The sequence below is a fragment of the Lissotriton vulgaris genome, chromosome 6 (assembly GCF_964263255.1).
Source record: "Lissotriton vulgaris chromosome 6, aLisVul1.2, whole genome shotgun sequence".
Classification (NCBI taxonomy): Eukaryota; Metazoa; Chordata; class Amphibia; order Caudata; family Salamandridae; genus Lissotriton; species Lissotriton vulgaris.
Window position 1 is genome coordinate 46909101 of NC_141694.1, and position 16904 is coordinate 46926004.

The 16904-nt window shown below is 44.8% G+C and overlaps 1 protein-coding gene across 1 annotated transcript in view; it reads left to right on the forward strand.

Moving 5' to 3' along the window:
• The window catches only part of MDGA1 (MAM domain containing glycosylphosphatidylinositol anchor 1), a 900569-nt gene extending 884475 nt beyond the window's left edge, over positions 1-16094 (forward strand). The window contains exon 15 of the mRNA XM_086925579.1: positions 13119-16094. Within this exon, the coding sequence (XP_086781705.1) occupies positions 13119-13210 (92 nt within the window). The 3' untranslated portion in view covers positions 13211-16094. The remainder of the gene's footprint in view (positions 1-13118) is intronic.
• The last annotated feature ends 810 nt before the right edge of the window (positions 16095-16904 follow it).

Consider the following 16904-nt stretch of genomic DNA (forward strand, 5'->3'; position numbering starts at 1 on the left):
ATTTCAAATTGTCCAAAGCGAAACAACATGAAGTGACGTTTTAATGCGAGTGAGAGATGGGTTGTCGGATGTGCCCGAGGCGTTAAATGCTGCTATGATGTAGGAACTGCTCAGGCGTGAGTTTCATGGCGAACGGATTCGTGTCTTGCAGTTGAGACTGGGCTTTGGCCGAAGCGCTGCGTAGCCGGAAGGGCGCTCTTTCCATGGGGATAGCCCAGGCTTCCTCTATACCTAGTGCACCTATTACCGACAACAGCTATGCTCCCAAGATTGATTGAGCTTTGTACACAACTGGGACTCTATGTCCTGCCTGAGAGGCGCTGAGGGTCCAGCACAGCTTTACCAAAGCATTCATTCTTTGCAGCGCCTTGTTCCTGCTGTACTTGAACTTGAGAGCTCGACCTAGGCCAACGGAATGTGCATTTATAAATGTTTGTTTGTAACATGTTTAGCAAGGCCGCTTCCTTGCCATGGATCATTTCCAAGCCATATGCTGCTGTCGGCAGGAGCTGCGCGGCCAGAGCTGACAGCAGGTGCTGGGATGAAGGACAGCTGATGACATGTGTATGTTCATGAGTGCGCTTATGGCTGTATCACTTCGAAGGGTTGTTTGAAAGTCAGCTGGCGTTCAAAGAGGATTTCAAGGAACTCATGAGAAGTTCCAAAAACGTTATCCGACTATCCTCAACGAACCAGTTGGAAGACGCTCTTTTTGAGTCGAGCAGGTCGACCTTGAGGGCAGCTCCAGACCTTGCTGCTCAATCTTTCCACCAGTGCATTTATTGACCTTCGTAGCCCTACTTAAGATATATTGCAAGTGCCCAGTTTAGGAGGGAATCCCCCAAGGTCGGCCAAGTGGAGATTAAAGTGACAGGAGGCTAAGATGCTCCCTTGCTTCAGGCTCTTTTAAATTGGACTCTTAACAGGTGACTATATGGCCATTGCCTATTTTACCTGTGCCCGAGTGTCACTGTACAGGGCGATGATTGAGTTGAGCAATATTTTGGGAAGGCTCCAATCTGGCAGTTTTGCCCAGAGTCGGCTACAGGGAGCTCTGTAAAAAGTATATTTGAGTTCAGCAAACCATGTAAATAAAGGGCTCCTTTGTATTGTATTCTCTGCCCGGATGGTGAGTGCCAACGTGTGGTACTGTCTCAATACCTGACCTGAAGCCCGGTTGCATTTTTGGGACTAGTTGTTTCTCATTTGCCCACTCTTGGTGTTGTTGAAGTATGCAGGGGGCAATAGTTTGGCTTCAACATCTCTAAAGGCTATTATCCTGTAATTCAGAGGGAAGGTTTTACTGCCACTCTTATATATCAGGCTGAGTTTGCTTCCTCTCCATGAGGGCAGAATGGCATTGGTCCTGTAAATTCTGTTGAAGAATGGTGTTCGATAATTGTCCCAGAAGAGGTCATCTTGCTTGAAGAGTGCAGCTGTAAGACCATTGGGGCTCAGTGCCCCTCAGACTTGAGTTTCTGTAGTATCCGCTCCAGGCGTTTAACGTCTGTTAGTGGTTCTTCATGATGAGTATGGGTGCTGAACTTTTGTAGAGTTGATAGAATTCTTTAGGAGGCATCAGTGTTTGAGTCTTCTATGTGACGGTAACAGTGATGCAGAGTCTACTGGGCTCTGTCGGCAATCCTGCTGCCCCCCAGCAGCATCGAGCTCTCGTATTCCTGTTTTTATTCTATCTGGACTATTATCTCCAGCGGGTATGACCACCAGTGAGGAGTACATGGTGCGAATGTGGGGCACTCGGGCATCCTCAGAGATTCCGGCGTTATGGTGACGGGCTTCACCCAAGCCCAGCCTGTTTATCTTACCCCAAAATTGCTTGCTGTTGGATTGCTTACTAGCCTGTAGGAGCTTGTTCCATATACCTTCCTGCTAGATTCTTTTTGCTCGCCAGCATTCTTTGTTATAAGTTTTCCTCAGCTTTCAGAGTAGTGTTCTATCTTGCACTTTGCCTAGTTTTACGTTCTGAGAGTGCCTTGTTACTTATCTATTGATTGATTTTTTGTATTTCACGCAGCTCTTGTATAGCGATACTGTGTTTCAGGGTGTATGTAGGGAGGCTGTTTTTTCTTGTTGGTTGTAATTGGCAATTGGGTCGATTAGGCATGCAGTAAGTAGGTTGCGTATTTGGTCCTTCCATGTGTGGTATCCTGCCTCCTTGTGGGTATTATCTACGAGGACATGAACCAGAGCCATGATTTCCTCTGGATCCGAGCCTGGCCATTAAAATCTCTTTAAGTTATAGCATATCCGGACGTGACCAAAGCTGGCTGTTGCCATCAGATGAGAGGATACAAATTATATGTTGAGTACCTGGGGAAAATGATCATTTTCAGGACGTGGGTCGATTTGAGATGACTTAACCTGTGAGAATGAATCCCTGTTGATTAAAGTATAGTCGATGATTAAACGGGTGCGGCCATTGAGAAAGGCTATTGCTGCCGGCGTATCTTCCATGAAGTTGTCGTTGAAGATGTTTAGGCCTTGGCTTGCTAGCTTTTGACGTACGTTGAGAGATCATTAATTGCAGCTTGGTGTCTTGCTTTGCTGTGAGGGAAATGAATGCAAAGCGGATGGATTTTGAGTAAGTCTGATGGTACAATCCCCAGTAACTAGAAATACACATTTTGGTGTACTTTTAACAAGGTCTTTATCAGTGCTACCAAGATTGCGGCCCTCGCAGCCTTCTTTGATTTGCATGAATGGATGTATAGATTTAGAAGGAAGAGGACTTTTTGATGTTCGTGCTGACCTTTAGTTTCTACTTTAGTAGTGGTAGCCACTCGGCCCGAGACCTGTATTTTCCTGTTACCGTTTATATTTCTTGTAATGAGGGTGGAAATGCCCCCCTCAGATGCCCTTGACATGAGGTCTTTACTGCAGGGATGTGATGTTCCGTATCCTTATTACTGGTGTTTATTTGAGGCTCCATGTTTTCCGTAATAATATGATATTCACATTTTGAAGGAAGCCCATTATATCTCTATCTAGGTGGATTTTGCCAAATCAATGTATTTTCCGAGAACAGATTTAAATGTCGGGCTTGGCTGAGACTTGGTGTTCATCAAGACCGACTAGGGTCTAAGGCTTGCAGCAGCCAGGACTATTCATACGTTTTCTCATCCATGGGGGAAATTGTGAGGGGCCTTTTAAGTAATGTAATGATATTATATAGTGTAATGGTTTTAAAAGACTGAACATTTGAATACATTTGACTTGACTTGACTTGACAGGTTGGAAGGTGGAAACTCTGCCACTAAGGATGGCATGTCTTTTTGGTGAACTTGTTGATCTATACAATCTTGTGTTTGGGTTGCTTGGAAGTGGGTTTGAAGGTAATAATGGACCTTGGTAACTAGGTGGCTCTAGCCTCCTTAACTCAATTCCCCATTTGTGAAGAGTTCCTAGCATTGAAACATTTGAATTGTGAAGTCACTTGTAACCCAAGTAGCAAAGGATGCTTCCTGCTCACTTAAGTAGGGATGTAGTTGCAATTGTATTGCTTTTAGGTGAGATGAGTTGAGGTGGGAAAGTGCTGCGATTTCCTTTATTGGTTTTAAAACCGCACCTCTGTTTAATATGTCGAATGCCCCTCTTGATGTGTAATTGGAGTTGAACAGTAACTTAGAAGGTTGAGTTCTCTGAATCGTTCCCTTGTTGTTGAGGAATGTCGTGCTGAGGGACGATCCTTGGGTGTCTTTGTTGCGAATGGGGGAGGCGGACACTCTGGGCTCTGCCGGTGAGGAAGGAGGTGGTCCAGTCCAGTGCTTTGTCACGGATCCCTGCGTTGTGGAGGCGTGTGCGGAGGGTGTGATGGCAGAAGGTGTCGAAGGCGGCCTAGAGGTCCAGGAGGATGAGGGCCACGGTTTCTCCATTGTCCATCACGGCCGTGAGTTCGTCATTTGTGGCGATGAGGGCTGTTTCGGTGCTGTGGTTGGTGTGGAATCCAGATTGGGATGGGTCCAGGATATTGTTCTTTTGAGGAAGGAAGTCAGTTGCCTGTTGACGATTTTCTCAATGACTTTCCCCAGGAACGGGAGGAGGCAGATGGGCCGTAAGTTCTTGAGGTCCCTGGGGTCAGCATTGGGTTTCTTGAGTAGGTCGTTGATCTCAGGGTGCTTCCAGCTCTCTGGGAAGGTGGCGGTCTCGAAGGAGCTGTTGTTGATCTTGTGGAGATGGGGTGTGATGGTGGAGCTTGCTTTGTTGAAGATGTGGTGTGGGCAGGGGTCGGATAGTGAACCGGAGTGGATGGTGTTCATGATTTTGATGGTGTCTTCGTCGTTGACGTTGGTCCAGGGGAGCAGGGGGTCGATGTCTATCTGGCTGGAGGAAGGTGAGTCTGAGGTGTCTGTGTCTGTCAGGGGGACCTGGTTGCTGAGCTGTCGTGGATGTCTGCCATCCTGTGGTGGAAGAAGGTGGCTAGGGAGTCGCAGAGGTCTTGTGAAGGCAGGATGTCGCTGGAGTTGGAGCTGGGGTTGGAGAGTTCCTTCACTATGTTGAAGAGCTCTTTGCTGTTGGTGTCTGTGGATGGCGCTCGTGTAGGCTGTGTTGCTATCTGGTGTCTGCTCGTGATGCCACTTCTTCTCGAGCCTACGGCAGGCCTGTTTGGATGCCTGGAGTTCGGCGGTGAACCAGATCATGTTTCTATCAGTGCGTCTGTTCGACGGCTTCTTGATCGGGGCTAGAAAGTTGGTGCAGTCATTGATCCCTTGCCTGAGGTTGAGGGCGGCAGAGTCGGTGTCGGTAGTGTCCGTTGGTGGGTTTCAGGCAAGGGTGGTCACTAGCTGGTCTTTGGTGACTTTGCTCCAGCCGCGGTGGGGGGCCCGTTGTGTGCGGTGGTGTGTGGTGGGCTTCTCGAAGGTAAAGTGGATGCAGCGGTGGCCGGTCCAATGGAGTTCGGTGGTGTGGCTGAAGGTGACGTGGTTGCTGCCTGAGATGATGGGGTCAAGCTTGTGGCCGGCAGAGTGGGTAGGAGTAGTGACAATCTGTTTGAGTCCGAGGTTGTTGAGGTTGTCGAGCAGGGTAGTGGAGTTGCTGTCATTGGTGTTCTCGAGGTGGAAGTTCAGGTCTCCGAGGAGGATGTTGTCTGTGGACGCAAGTGCATGCGTGCTGACGAAGCCGGCAATGGAGTTGCTGAACTGCGGGCGGGGGCCGGGTGGTCTGTAGATGAGTGTTCCTCTGAGGGTGGTGTTGGGGTCGGTGTGGATCTGAAAGTGCAGGTGTTCGGCTGTGATAAGCGTGTTGTCGATGCTGGTGGAGATTCTGAGGGTGTTTCACTGGACGATTGTGATTCCTCCTCCTGTTCAGTTGGCGCGGTCCCTGAGGGTGATCTGGTAGCCGTCAGGGATGGCTATGGCGATGTCGGGTGCGGAGGAGGGGTTCATCCAGATCTCGGTCAGGAAGGCGACGTCTCGGGAGGTGGAGTTGAGAAGGTCCCTGAGTTCGATGGCGTGTTTGCGGGTGGAGCGGGTGTTGAGTATAAGGCATAGGAGGCTGTTGCGACCTACCCCGGTGGGCGTGGTGCTGGTTTGGAGGCTGGTGTAGCGGCAGTTCTGGCAGGAGAAGGGTCCATGGGTCCACTTCGGGTTGGTCTGGAAGCAGGTGTGTGATCGGCCGACGTTGAGTGCATGGAGGGTGTTGGCGAAGAAGCGACAGCTGGTGTCATGGCATAAGCGGGGGCAAGTGGTCTGCGCTGAGCGTGGTCCAAGCACGTACTGGCGCAGACAGGCTAGCCTGCGCACCATAGGCGCGGCGCGCAGTGGCCGCCATAATAAGGGGAGGTGGGAGGGAGGAGCATCTGGGAGGCGGGGATCGAGAGCAAATGGACGAGTGAGGTGGGCGGGCCACCGGGGCACAGCAGCAGGGATACGGAGCGAAAAATAAAATGGCGGACTACAGGGAAGCAAGAACAGCCACAAAATACAAGAGAGTGGAGGATAACTCAAAACAGCAAGAGGAAATACAGTGGAGCACAATAAAATATAGCAACAGGAATACAGTGGGCCACAATACAATACCACAAGTGAATGGGCAGAGCGAGCAGGCAGATGCTAACGAGGGCCTTGGATTCGGGGTAGCAGCGGGGTCAGGGACACGGGCACGAGCAGGTGGAGCTGTGCGGCATGGGGGGCGACCTGCCTGGAGCAGGGTCAAGGGTCGATATGGAAAACACGTAAAAACATGGAGACTGAAAGTGAGGAGACGACCACTGAAACACAGAGGTACAAAATATAAAAAAGACAGACAATAAGAAAACAGAAATATAGGTTACGCAAATCAAGTTTTACTGAGTTCCATATCTTCTCCTTTATGTTCACGGATGAATGTTTAAGGTCCTTATGATCTTCAAAGGAGATTGTCCAATCCTTGTAGGTGACCTTGAAGAAACAAGGATGTAGAAGCCCATACCGTGCATTCATAGATCTCAAAACAGGTCTCAAGTCCCAAAATTACGCAGCGGTGACCTTAGCCACATCCTGACTAAAGAAGACTTTGTGCCCAGGCCCGTATCTGCTTGAGTTGTTTGGCCATTATAAGGACTTTCATAAGATCAGTAGGAACAAAGCAATAATGCCTCTAGGTCTGTTAGAAGATGTGGGAGAAGATGGACCAATCCTGTGGGCTCTCTGAATGTTAAATTCTGTAGAAGATTTCAACCCCACAATTTTGGGGTTGTGCAACTTGAGAAACTTGATTGTATCCTGTTCTTCTGACCCCTCCGGAATACCATAAATGCATAGTTTGCTGCGATTACGGTTTTCCAAATCTTCAGCCAGTCTTTTAAGTTGTGTTAAGTAGGACACCTTCACCACAACATCTTGGCCATCACTTACCGTTGTTCCACCCAGTGAGTCTTGGATCCAGAATGGACCATTTCTCTCAATGATTAATGAGTCAGGAAACAAAATGAGACCAGCTTTGGAAGTGTCCGAAAATGTAACCAAATTAACGGTAAATTGGAGGATGAGAAAATAACAAAATTCCTAAAGGAGAAGAAAAAGTGAAAAAACAGCAATGGTGGCCTTCCATATCAATTAGCAAAGAAAAAAAGGAGATTTCATGGGCATAAAACAATCCATTGTAATTATGAAGGCAGGCTGAGAGATCTTTAAAATGGCAGCGATATTACTGACAGGATTGGAGTGGCAAATAAAACACACAAAAATGGTCGCATTAAGCATTTAAAAAGCTCGCCAGGCCGTTCCTTGTCATTTCAGACGCCTATTAATGCCACTGAAATGTAAATGCAAGCCAAAACCGCCTGAAAAAATGTAAATGATTCCTTGGCACCCGCGGAGGAAAATCAGTGGGCGGCCATCCTGTTGGCTGCCAGCGCACGCTCAGTAGTGCAATGTTAATTGAAGAAAGTTTGCGAGACTCTTTACTCAATTTTAAGGTTTTAAAATGCACGTCCAGTATGGATAGTTTAATTGGATTTAAAGTAGATTTGGATTAATACAAAAAGTGGTTTGCGTTATCCAGTAGGCTGTGCTTTTGAGTGAAAAACAGGCTCAAGCTAACTATGGTGCAGTCTGGGTGTTGACTTTTTTCAACTGATGTTTGAAGACAATTGTTGTTGTATTACGCTTAATTCTCCCCTTTCAGGGTCTCCTTGATGGTCCAAGAATTCCAACAGAGGTTGATCTTGTAATTCATAGTTTTTGAAATAGTTGCTTGAACTGATAGTTCATGCAGGACTGGGATTTCCCAGGCTGGTTGTTACTGTGGGGGCTGGAGGGGGGGGGGGCGATTGTAAGAAAGATCGCACAGAGGTGTCTTTCTGCACATGGGCCTGTATGTAATAGATATTTGAACAATAAAGCTCCTTAGCTGTTAGAATATTCATATGTTGGTTGGTGGGCCCACCTTTGTCTCTTGCAGATTGAAGATGAACATTTAACCTATCCTCTTTGATTGATTTTCAGTTTCAAGAAATCTATAATCTTGTGTTCTGAATGTTTTTCCATTGCCTTTTTTTTTTGCCTATGATCTGGTTTTTCCATCTTTGTCTATGGATATTGCTGCAATTGTGTCTGAGGTTCTGTGTCTTGTGGATGCTTTCCTTTAATACTGCCCTCGGCCACCCCTCAATGTCACAGACCTCTTGTTGGAGACTGTTTGTATTCAACTTGTGATTGTTTTTATATGCCAATTAAGTAATAGTAGTGGTCTGATTCTGCTGGAACAATTTGATTTTGTAGAATTGATGAGATTTACTTTAAGATCGCTTGTGGCATTATGAACATTATCAGATGTTGTCAACCGTGTCTGCGCGCTGATTAGCCGATTTAACGAGTTTTGGGAAACAGTAGAGGGCAGCGGTGGGCAGTCATTCTACAATTGTTGTGGCGAGTTGTATACTAGTGGACGGGTCAACTAGCTACTGAGCCGTCCGGCTAGTGAGCTGTGAAGTGGTGACCTGCGGGAAGAACTTGCTGATGGCGGCCCTGTGGCTTGTGAGGCTTGGGTGATACTGGTGGCAAGTTCTCAGGGTGTTCTCCCTCCCTGTCCCTTTCCTTCTTCTGTTCTCACCACCCGTGTGCCCACCAGCAAGCACTTATGCACATAGCCTTGAGCTTCTAGTGCCCAGTAGACATACTGCAAGTGCTCTCCTCACTTAATGTTTGTCCAAAAATCAATTTTTCAAACTGATGTGTGCAGTACCCAGGAGGGAAGGTTGTATATGGAAGGAGCATTGACCGCCCCTTCCTCTTTCCAAATCCAACTCACCTTTCACCTCTGGAGAATTTGATATATTTTGAGTATGACATTGATGTTGCAGTTGAATACTTGAGTTCAGGGATGGGTCTTGGCAGGCAGATGGAGTGTCAAGCGGGAGCTCACCAGACAGATTCCCACAAGCCGCACCCAGTCCTGGCTGGGCCGCTCCCACAGTCCTTCCTGGCTTTCTATCTGTGGAGGCTGACTACGGCATCTGCGCTTGCCTTGCTCACCTTGCCTCCTCTGCTTCCCCCTCAGTCAATCTAGAAGGCGCCCCCCCTGATGTGGCTCTCGGGGTGCTACTCTTGCACCACTGCTGCTGCTCAATTAAGCCTAGTGCACGGCTAGCGGTACAATACAGTAGCCACTGTTGTGAAGGTGCCACTAAACCCAGGCTCCCTCGCCCCCTCCACAATCAGCAAACCGACACTACATTTGAGCAGCCGGGCCCGAACTGCTTTTCGGTGTCGGATCCGGAGTGCTTTTTGGGGGTCGGAGGGGTTGGAGCGTGATAACGAAATGCTGCTGTGGCGCGATGCCAATTCGGAGCCTCCCAGCGCTATGGTGTTCCGTCATTCTAGCGTACTGGCGACTGACGTCCTTCACTCATCAGGCAAGTGAGCTCTCTCATTACAAAAGCTAATCCAATGGGGTCATCGTTTCATTTGTTTAACTCCTACCAAAAATCATTATCGAGAGTCTTGCCCCATGGTGAGGTAAACAAAGAATTATAAGGCCTTCCTAATAACAAGTACATCCCAGAACTATAGATAGTAATATCTACACTACATGGGAAAACAATCAATGAAAGCTAAACTCATAGACTGAAGAATTTATTACAGAAATATTGCTTCTATAGTCTCCGAGTTTAGCAGCAGCAGTACTGCTAACTGGATGTCTAACTGGCAGTGCCAGCCTATTAGGAGAAAGTAACATTGACAAATACGCCAGTATGAAGAATTCTACATGAGAATTTTGTCATGATTGTCTTGATACCCACATAAGAGACACATATTTCTGAGATGAAACACAGAAATGGAAAAAGCACACAAGCAGCTCATGCATGGAAAACTGTGTTTGGTGAGAAGCTTAGCATGGGGATTTGCACGTCAACAACTGTGTATGGTTACCTGGTTAGTGACAGAATGAGTGAATAATTCAGTAGTGGCTGTGAGTTTTTGCTAGCTGTTACCAACACTGTAGCAAATACTTCATTATCGAGGCTTAAACTGCATTCATTTAGGAGAAACTGCACATAACCTTTTAACACCACAGTGCAGAATGCACATTGGTATATAAAAATGCAAGGTGCTGTTCAGTTATTTTTATGTTCAAACAATATTTCAGCTCTTTACACTTTTGTGAAACTAATGTGAGACCCTAAACTCACACAGGAGCACAAATTGTGACTCAGAATAGGCCTAAACATAATCAACATCCAACTGTAATACTAGAAAATTACAGTAAGGAAAGCACTCAGCTAGAAAAGATATTGGATGATTCGCTTCAGGTGATCCATTAGTTATGGTCATTCATTAACTTTCATGAGTTGCCATAGCATATACAAGAAATATCAGGGATTAAAACTAGTTTGCTGGAGACTGGTAAGAATGGATAATGAAGATTCAAGATACAATGTTGTGGAAAATGTAAATCACTTAGAAGAAAGCACTACTTTTCATATCAGACTATGAGAAATGAGAAAAGCACACATAGATGAATAAAATCAGGATTCTTGGGCGACCAGAGAAAACTGAAAGAAGCTGCCTGGTGTTCTTTCAGATATTCTTGCGTAATGTAATAGTGGTTTGATATACTTTTAATGTTGCTTAATAACTCCTGTTTGAATTGACCTTGAGAAACACTTAGGGTTCTTACTTGTGATTCGCTGAGGTTCGATCTTTTGCAGAGATTTTAGGAAGTGAGGAGAAACTTATTTGGAGTGGGAATCATACTTTTGAATTTCAGGGCTTTTCAAGAGTAATAGTTAAAAAGAGGCAGAAATGTCTCTCAAGGAAGCAGGATTTGAAACACTTGCAGGTCATAGAGATGTGATAAATGAATGGGAAATTATTCCTTAATTGCGATTATCAATTTGCTAATCGCAAATAAAGAATTTTAAGAAATCGCTAAAAAATAGCGAATTTCTAGATACATACCATTTAGCAATTCTCAAATAGCGATTCGCAAAAATTCGCTATTTGAGAATCGCTAAAGGGTATCTTGATACATCTGGCCCATAGTCTGTGGAAGCTCTGAATCTGAATTTATATATCCAAAAGTTGTTTAAAGTTTTCTAGGGGGGTACAGGGAAGATGTGATGGATATTCAAGCTATGAAGAACCAGATGAAAAAATCGAGAAGGATAGAAGACTGTATGAAAATATGAAAGTCACTCCATAAAGAAGGGCCATCCTCAATTATCTCTTTTATTGATCCTTTTGACCACTCTTACTAACTCTTCGAAAAATAAGGCCCTACTCCTTTATTCTGCATGGAACCTGGTTCAGTTCCTGGCAAGCTGACTCAGGTGTTCATCTGTCCAAGGCTGATTAAGTGAATACCAATCTAAATCACCTTTGTTGCTTCTGGAACCTTATTGATGAATCTGCTGAGAGTACTTACTCACTAATGTCTAATACCTCTATCCAGCTGGCTAAGTTAGACTGTAGATATATTTAATTTGGTCTAGATTCATTGATAACAGTATTGACTCTTTACCAGCTAGATTTACTTCTTGTCATCATTTTTGGAGTATGTGTACATAGTCATTGATTTTCAAAATTAGTATGGTTTGCATGCAAAATAGATATATATAGTTAGTCATATTGGACATATCTATCAAAATGTTTATAGTGTTTGAAGTCTGGTGGGTGGCTGATGAAGGATGGCCTATAGGTACTTGGAACATAGTCTTTGGCTACCTTTAGCTCCGTAATTATTCCTGTTTTCAATTTGTCCAATTAAGATGGTATATGTTGTGCATGTTTATGTCTGTTTGTGTTCTGGGGTACAATGCATCCATTTTAAAAGTGTGTGTGTGTGTAAGACTTACAATCTAGTGGAACGCTGTGAAACAAGTAAACCTGATATTTTAGCATGTACATGAGCTGAATAGTTCAATAAAAAGGAAAAACATGTTAAAAAAACTGAGAGCGTGAATGGTCTAGATAGTATAGGTGGTGGACTTGGAACACGGATGGGGGGGAGGGTAGGGAGGGGTTGAGGGAGTTTCTTGGAGTTTTGTTTTATTTAGTTCTTTTATAGCATACACAATGCTTTCTTGCAGTGACACGAGCCTGTTCTAGTGCTGATAGGCTTAGCCTGTCTTTTCGAGTCCTGGACTTAGCCCTGTTGAACGATACGATGGCCACATCTGCATGTATGTTTGTCGTATGTGCTGTAACATTTTCCAATACAAAGATTTAATACTAAAAAAACGAGAAAAGATAACTTTTTTTGCCACCCATATTCTTTATATGATAGCCGTGAAAAATAATGGCAGACTTGTAAGGTCAGTCATTCATGATGCTTCTTTTACTTTAGGGCAATAGATGTGTCAGTCTGATCTTAAGAAGGGAAGCATTAGGTATAGGTAAAGGTAGAGATAGAGATAAAAGGTGCTTGGTAATTGCATTGAAGAAAGAGGACTTCTGTTATACTCTTCCAGCAGAATGGATTGCAATATGATTCTTGCCATTCCCCTCCAAGAGTGTGGGTCTAGGGAGCCATCCTGAGACTCACGCCCCCCCCCCCTTCTACTAGATTTTGTAGGGGTATGCATAAGGTTCCTTTGGCCCTCCTGTCAGCTTTGGAAAGGGGAGATAAGTTTTCCTGGGTTCATTCCTTCTGCTAGTGTTCAAATGAGGGTGCTGTCTCCTTTGGCCTGCCTGAAACTCGATTCTGACTCGGGTTTTCATCCAAATGAAGTCGATAAATTGAGTTTTAAGTTAGTCCCATTTCATTTCCCACATTGCTCATGGAAGACTTTGACAAGAAGATTTAAAAATTCACTCCTAAGCAGCTAATAGAGAAAAACAGCAGACACATTAAATTAACTGCCTAGTTTGGTTTAGTTTAATTGATGATCATATTGATTCTCAGTTAGATCCCTGGGCATCTGATCGTTAGTAATATATGCAAATGATTAATAATAATGATTGTTAATGTATGCGTGTGACCATTGTTGATATACCCAATGAGTGCTGATGTAAAAAAGCAAAGAGCTCTGATGACCAATGATCTAATATAGGAGCATTGACTGTAGCTGTGCATGGGATATTCAACCAGCGTGTTTCCACAACCCGCTGAGCAGTGTATGCTGATTGGCTGTTTCTGATTGTTTTCTATAAACAGTTTCCTTTTTATCTCTTGTGCAGCTGTTGCGCCTCCTGGGAGCCGGGCTCCAGTCCTACCTTCTGCTTCTCTGTGTGGACCACTGACATTCATACTCTACGTGCTGCTCAGATGATTAGAAGCCGCTGCTTCTGTCCGCGCAGTGACACTTCCCAGCTCCTTGCCTGTCCCCCACTGTCACTTTACCGCCTCCCTTACTTCTCCCACCTGATTGGCACGCCAAAGTGTCCAAACCTTACCAAAGACCGACTAGTGTGACCAAGAAAAGGAACCATCTGTGAGCTGGAAGGATTCCTTGATACCGTCATCCTGTCTGAGATAAAGAGATAGAAGGGATAAAGGAACATTCAAACACCAGGAAGAATACAGGGGGAAAAACATTTTTTCTAAAACAGACTGGACTTCCTTTGGAAGAATGAATTTAATTGTTTGACACAAGCAAACACAAAAGCACAAGTTTTTATGGTAACTATGACTACTTGCTTCAGAGTCTTCTCCAGGGGGACCCCTAGCTGCTCTGCTGATTCTCAGTGGTGGACTATAACTGGAGAAGCCGCAGGGACATGGCTACAATACAGAGCTGCCTGCAGCGACGCCGGCATCTCCATTCTTTTCTACCTGCCTTGCAGGCACCCTCATATATCGCAGACCCGCTACCACTGCATGTGCTTCCGTGTGCCCCATCTACATACTCCGTAATCTCATGTATCATATAACCATGTATTTCAGGTGTAAGAGGGGGGCTGGCCAAAAAGAAGCTGGCGGAAAAGGAAGCATCCTGACAATGTGTATGGTCATTTGCCTTGGACAACCGAAGGAAGAAAATGTAAAAAAAGTGCCCTCTGTAGAACTCTTTCTTCTCTTTCCTGTTATTGCATTTCCAAATAGCAGGTATAGTAGTAAAGGATGGGACCTTTTTTACTATTGTGTAATATCTGGCATAGGGTGCATTTACCTGGGCTCCTGAAGCAAGGTGGAGATTGGTGCATTGACTGTGTGTGTCGGTGTACCACTTCCAGAGTGTAAGGTAAAGTTGCCAGCTCTCCTCTCTATCCTGCGTGGCAATTTTTATTGTTATTATAACTTCCTCGTCTTTATACATTTGTTGATGTACTTTGAAGGAAAAGATTTGGTGTGCAGACACTTCTGCCCGGTGAGCTTTGGAGTCATGGTCAACCCAAGTGCAATAAGAGTGAGATCAGAGGTTAGGTGGGATTTAAGAGCATAGAAGAGCCACACAGGACTCTAAAGATGTGCCCATAAAGACGTGCGGAGTCCGTAGGGACCACAGATATCACATCAATGACGATGGGCGCAAGTTAAAGGGAGTAGAGTGTGATCATAATTAGACTCACAAGATAGATTGATTTGCACATGTTGCTCTGTGCCCTCCCTTTAAAAATGTCTGTCTTTGGATACAGGATAGAGACTGATCCAGGAAGCTCACCCCATCTAGAGACAGAATTGTGGAACCACAACTTGAGCCTCTTTCTAAAAGTAACCTATTGCAATACCCCTAGAACCTGAAATAGTTCAGTGTGAGGGGTTGCTCTGCATAGTCATGGTCACCCATGTGATCCAGAATATCCAGAATGCTGTAAAACAGGACAAAAATGCATTTGAATAGGTGAACCTTCTATGTCTTACAAAGTTACCTCTCGCAAACTGAAGAAAGTAACATAAGAATCATGAAACAGCTCAAGTGGAGTCACTGGAGTCCAGTTAAGTGCTAGTACTCCAGAATGTAGGTCTGCTCTCCCTGACTCTTGGGGTATTGAAAGGTGTGAGTAAAAATAAACCGTAAACTGAATGTAAAACAAAGAAGTATGCAAAGGAACAAGAGGTGGGAGGCCTTCTCTCAAAGACTGAAAGAGGGCGAAAATTATAGTTCCAAAAGACCCTCAGCTGGATAAGACTGTTATTTATACGGTACCTGTAGGTTTTCACTTGGGAAGCATCTAGTGACCCTCTTACACTAGTGATTTCCTCACTTGGTGTTCAGCATATTAAACCATCTGAGGGACTTATTACTTAGGAACATAGTTTAACAAGGAGAGGAAAAGCACACTTAGATCCTCTTGACATATAGGTAAAGTTACTGGGTTCTGAAAAGATGTTTACCTCCATGAACAAACCAATTTAGGATATTCATAGCTCACACTCACAACCGGTAGCTGGGCAGAGATACTTTGGTTCTACCGTGACCGTATTGGACTCATGTAGTGGTCAGGTCCTCCTGAGTCCTCTTGACGCACAAACTCAGAGATCAGGGTCAGGCATGGAGACATGGCTTATCCACTCCACTTTTCTTAAGGTGATTGATGGAGAAATGCGTGGAGGAATGGCTGCAGTTACACAAGTATTGTTCCAACAAGCCAAGCACACAAAATGGATGCTCATGCCAATGTCAAGTCCATCACTTGAAGAAGCACTTAACACCCCCCTTAAGCTTGCAACACTGCCCTTGGTGGCTTTGGAGAGTGACGGGCACCTTAGAAAGTGGAAGATAATGCTACTGGAGATGATCCTTGCTGCCACTGACCACAGGTGAAGGTATAGATGTCTCCTTTTAAAGTTACTTCAGAATCTCAAATGTGCATCCGAAAGGAACACTTAGTGCTGCTGTATCAGGAGCGAACACAATCATGTCTTTTATTGCCCAGTGTGTGTACATATAGGAGAACATATAGGAGTTTATTTTTGCTGGCTATGGGTGAAAGGGAATGGTCTTGACATTCCACGCCAGTCAATTCGCCAATAGTCGGCTTCCACTCTGACGCGGAAAGACTTGCATTCCGTGAACACACGGAAGCTCAATGAGTTTGCCCACCTACACGATTTGCTCCTGGAGTATAACTTTTGTTCCGTATTTGGAAATACGCTGTCAGGCCACAATAGATTGTTCGAGTCTGATGAGCAAATAAGTCAAGAGTTTCATGTACCTCTCTAGCTGAGAATGTTAAGATAAAGAAATAAAATAAAAAAAATACTAAAATTAATCTTGTGGCATTTTTTTTCTCCTTTACGGTCTCAGTCACCTTTGATTACAATTGTGTAAAGGATAGCAATATTATTTGTTGTGGTATGTTGTTCTAATAGCTTGTAGCAATGGATGTATTGTCCAAATCAGAAGCTCAGAATCATTGTTATGCAGGTAGCCAGGTGAAAATGTAGCTGCAAGAGGCTAATCAAGGTCTCTGTGGATGAATTTAAGCGACTCAAAAAAACAAGTGATATCAAAGCTTATCCCAGCGATGGAGATAGACCCAAGGCCTCCTCAGGATTTATGCAAATTAGTTCTTACTGCCAGAGGAGCTGACACGGAGTCTGATGACCAGCCCCTAGCCATCTTCTTGATTTTTAAATAGTTCTCTAAGACAAAAACCCCATCTTTTGGTAAAAACCTCACTAATACACAGCCTTATTCCATAAAATTTAACATTATTTTAAGTAGCAGTGATCATTGTTTTTCTCATGTCATTTTTGCTGTGGTGTGGCAATAAATTAGGATTTGACATTTGCACATCCATCCTAATATAAAAAGAGAGAGCCCAAACCATTGAGGCGGAAAATCTCAGGAACCACAGCACCAATCACAACACCCAATACAGCATTGGAAAGGGCAGTTGCAGCAGAAGGACATAGGCTATGCAGACGCCCACCATATACATTTAAAAGGTAAAAGAACCGTGCCAGGAAAGTAGTCCCTTGTGGGCGTGTCTTTGTTGTGCTGTGGGCGTGTGCTGGGGGCGTGACAAACGCTGGGGGCGTGTGGTACGTTCCTCCCTTCATGCCATGTCTCATATCGT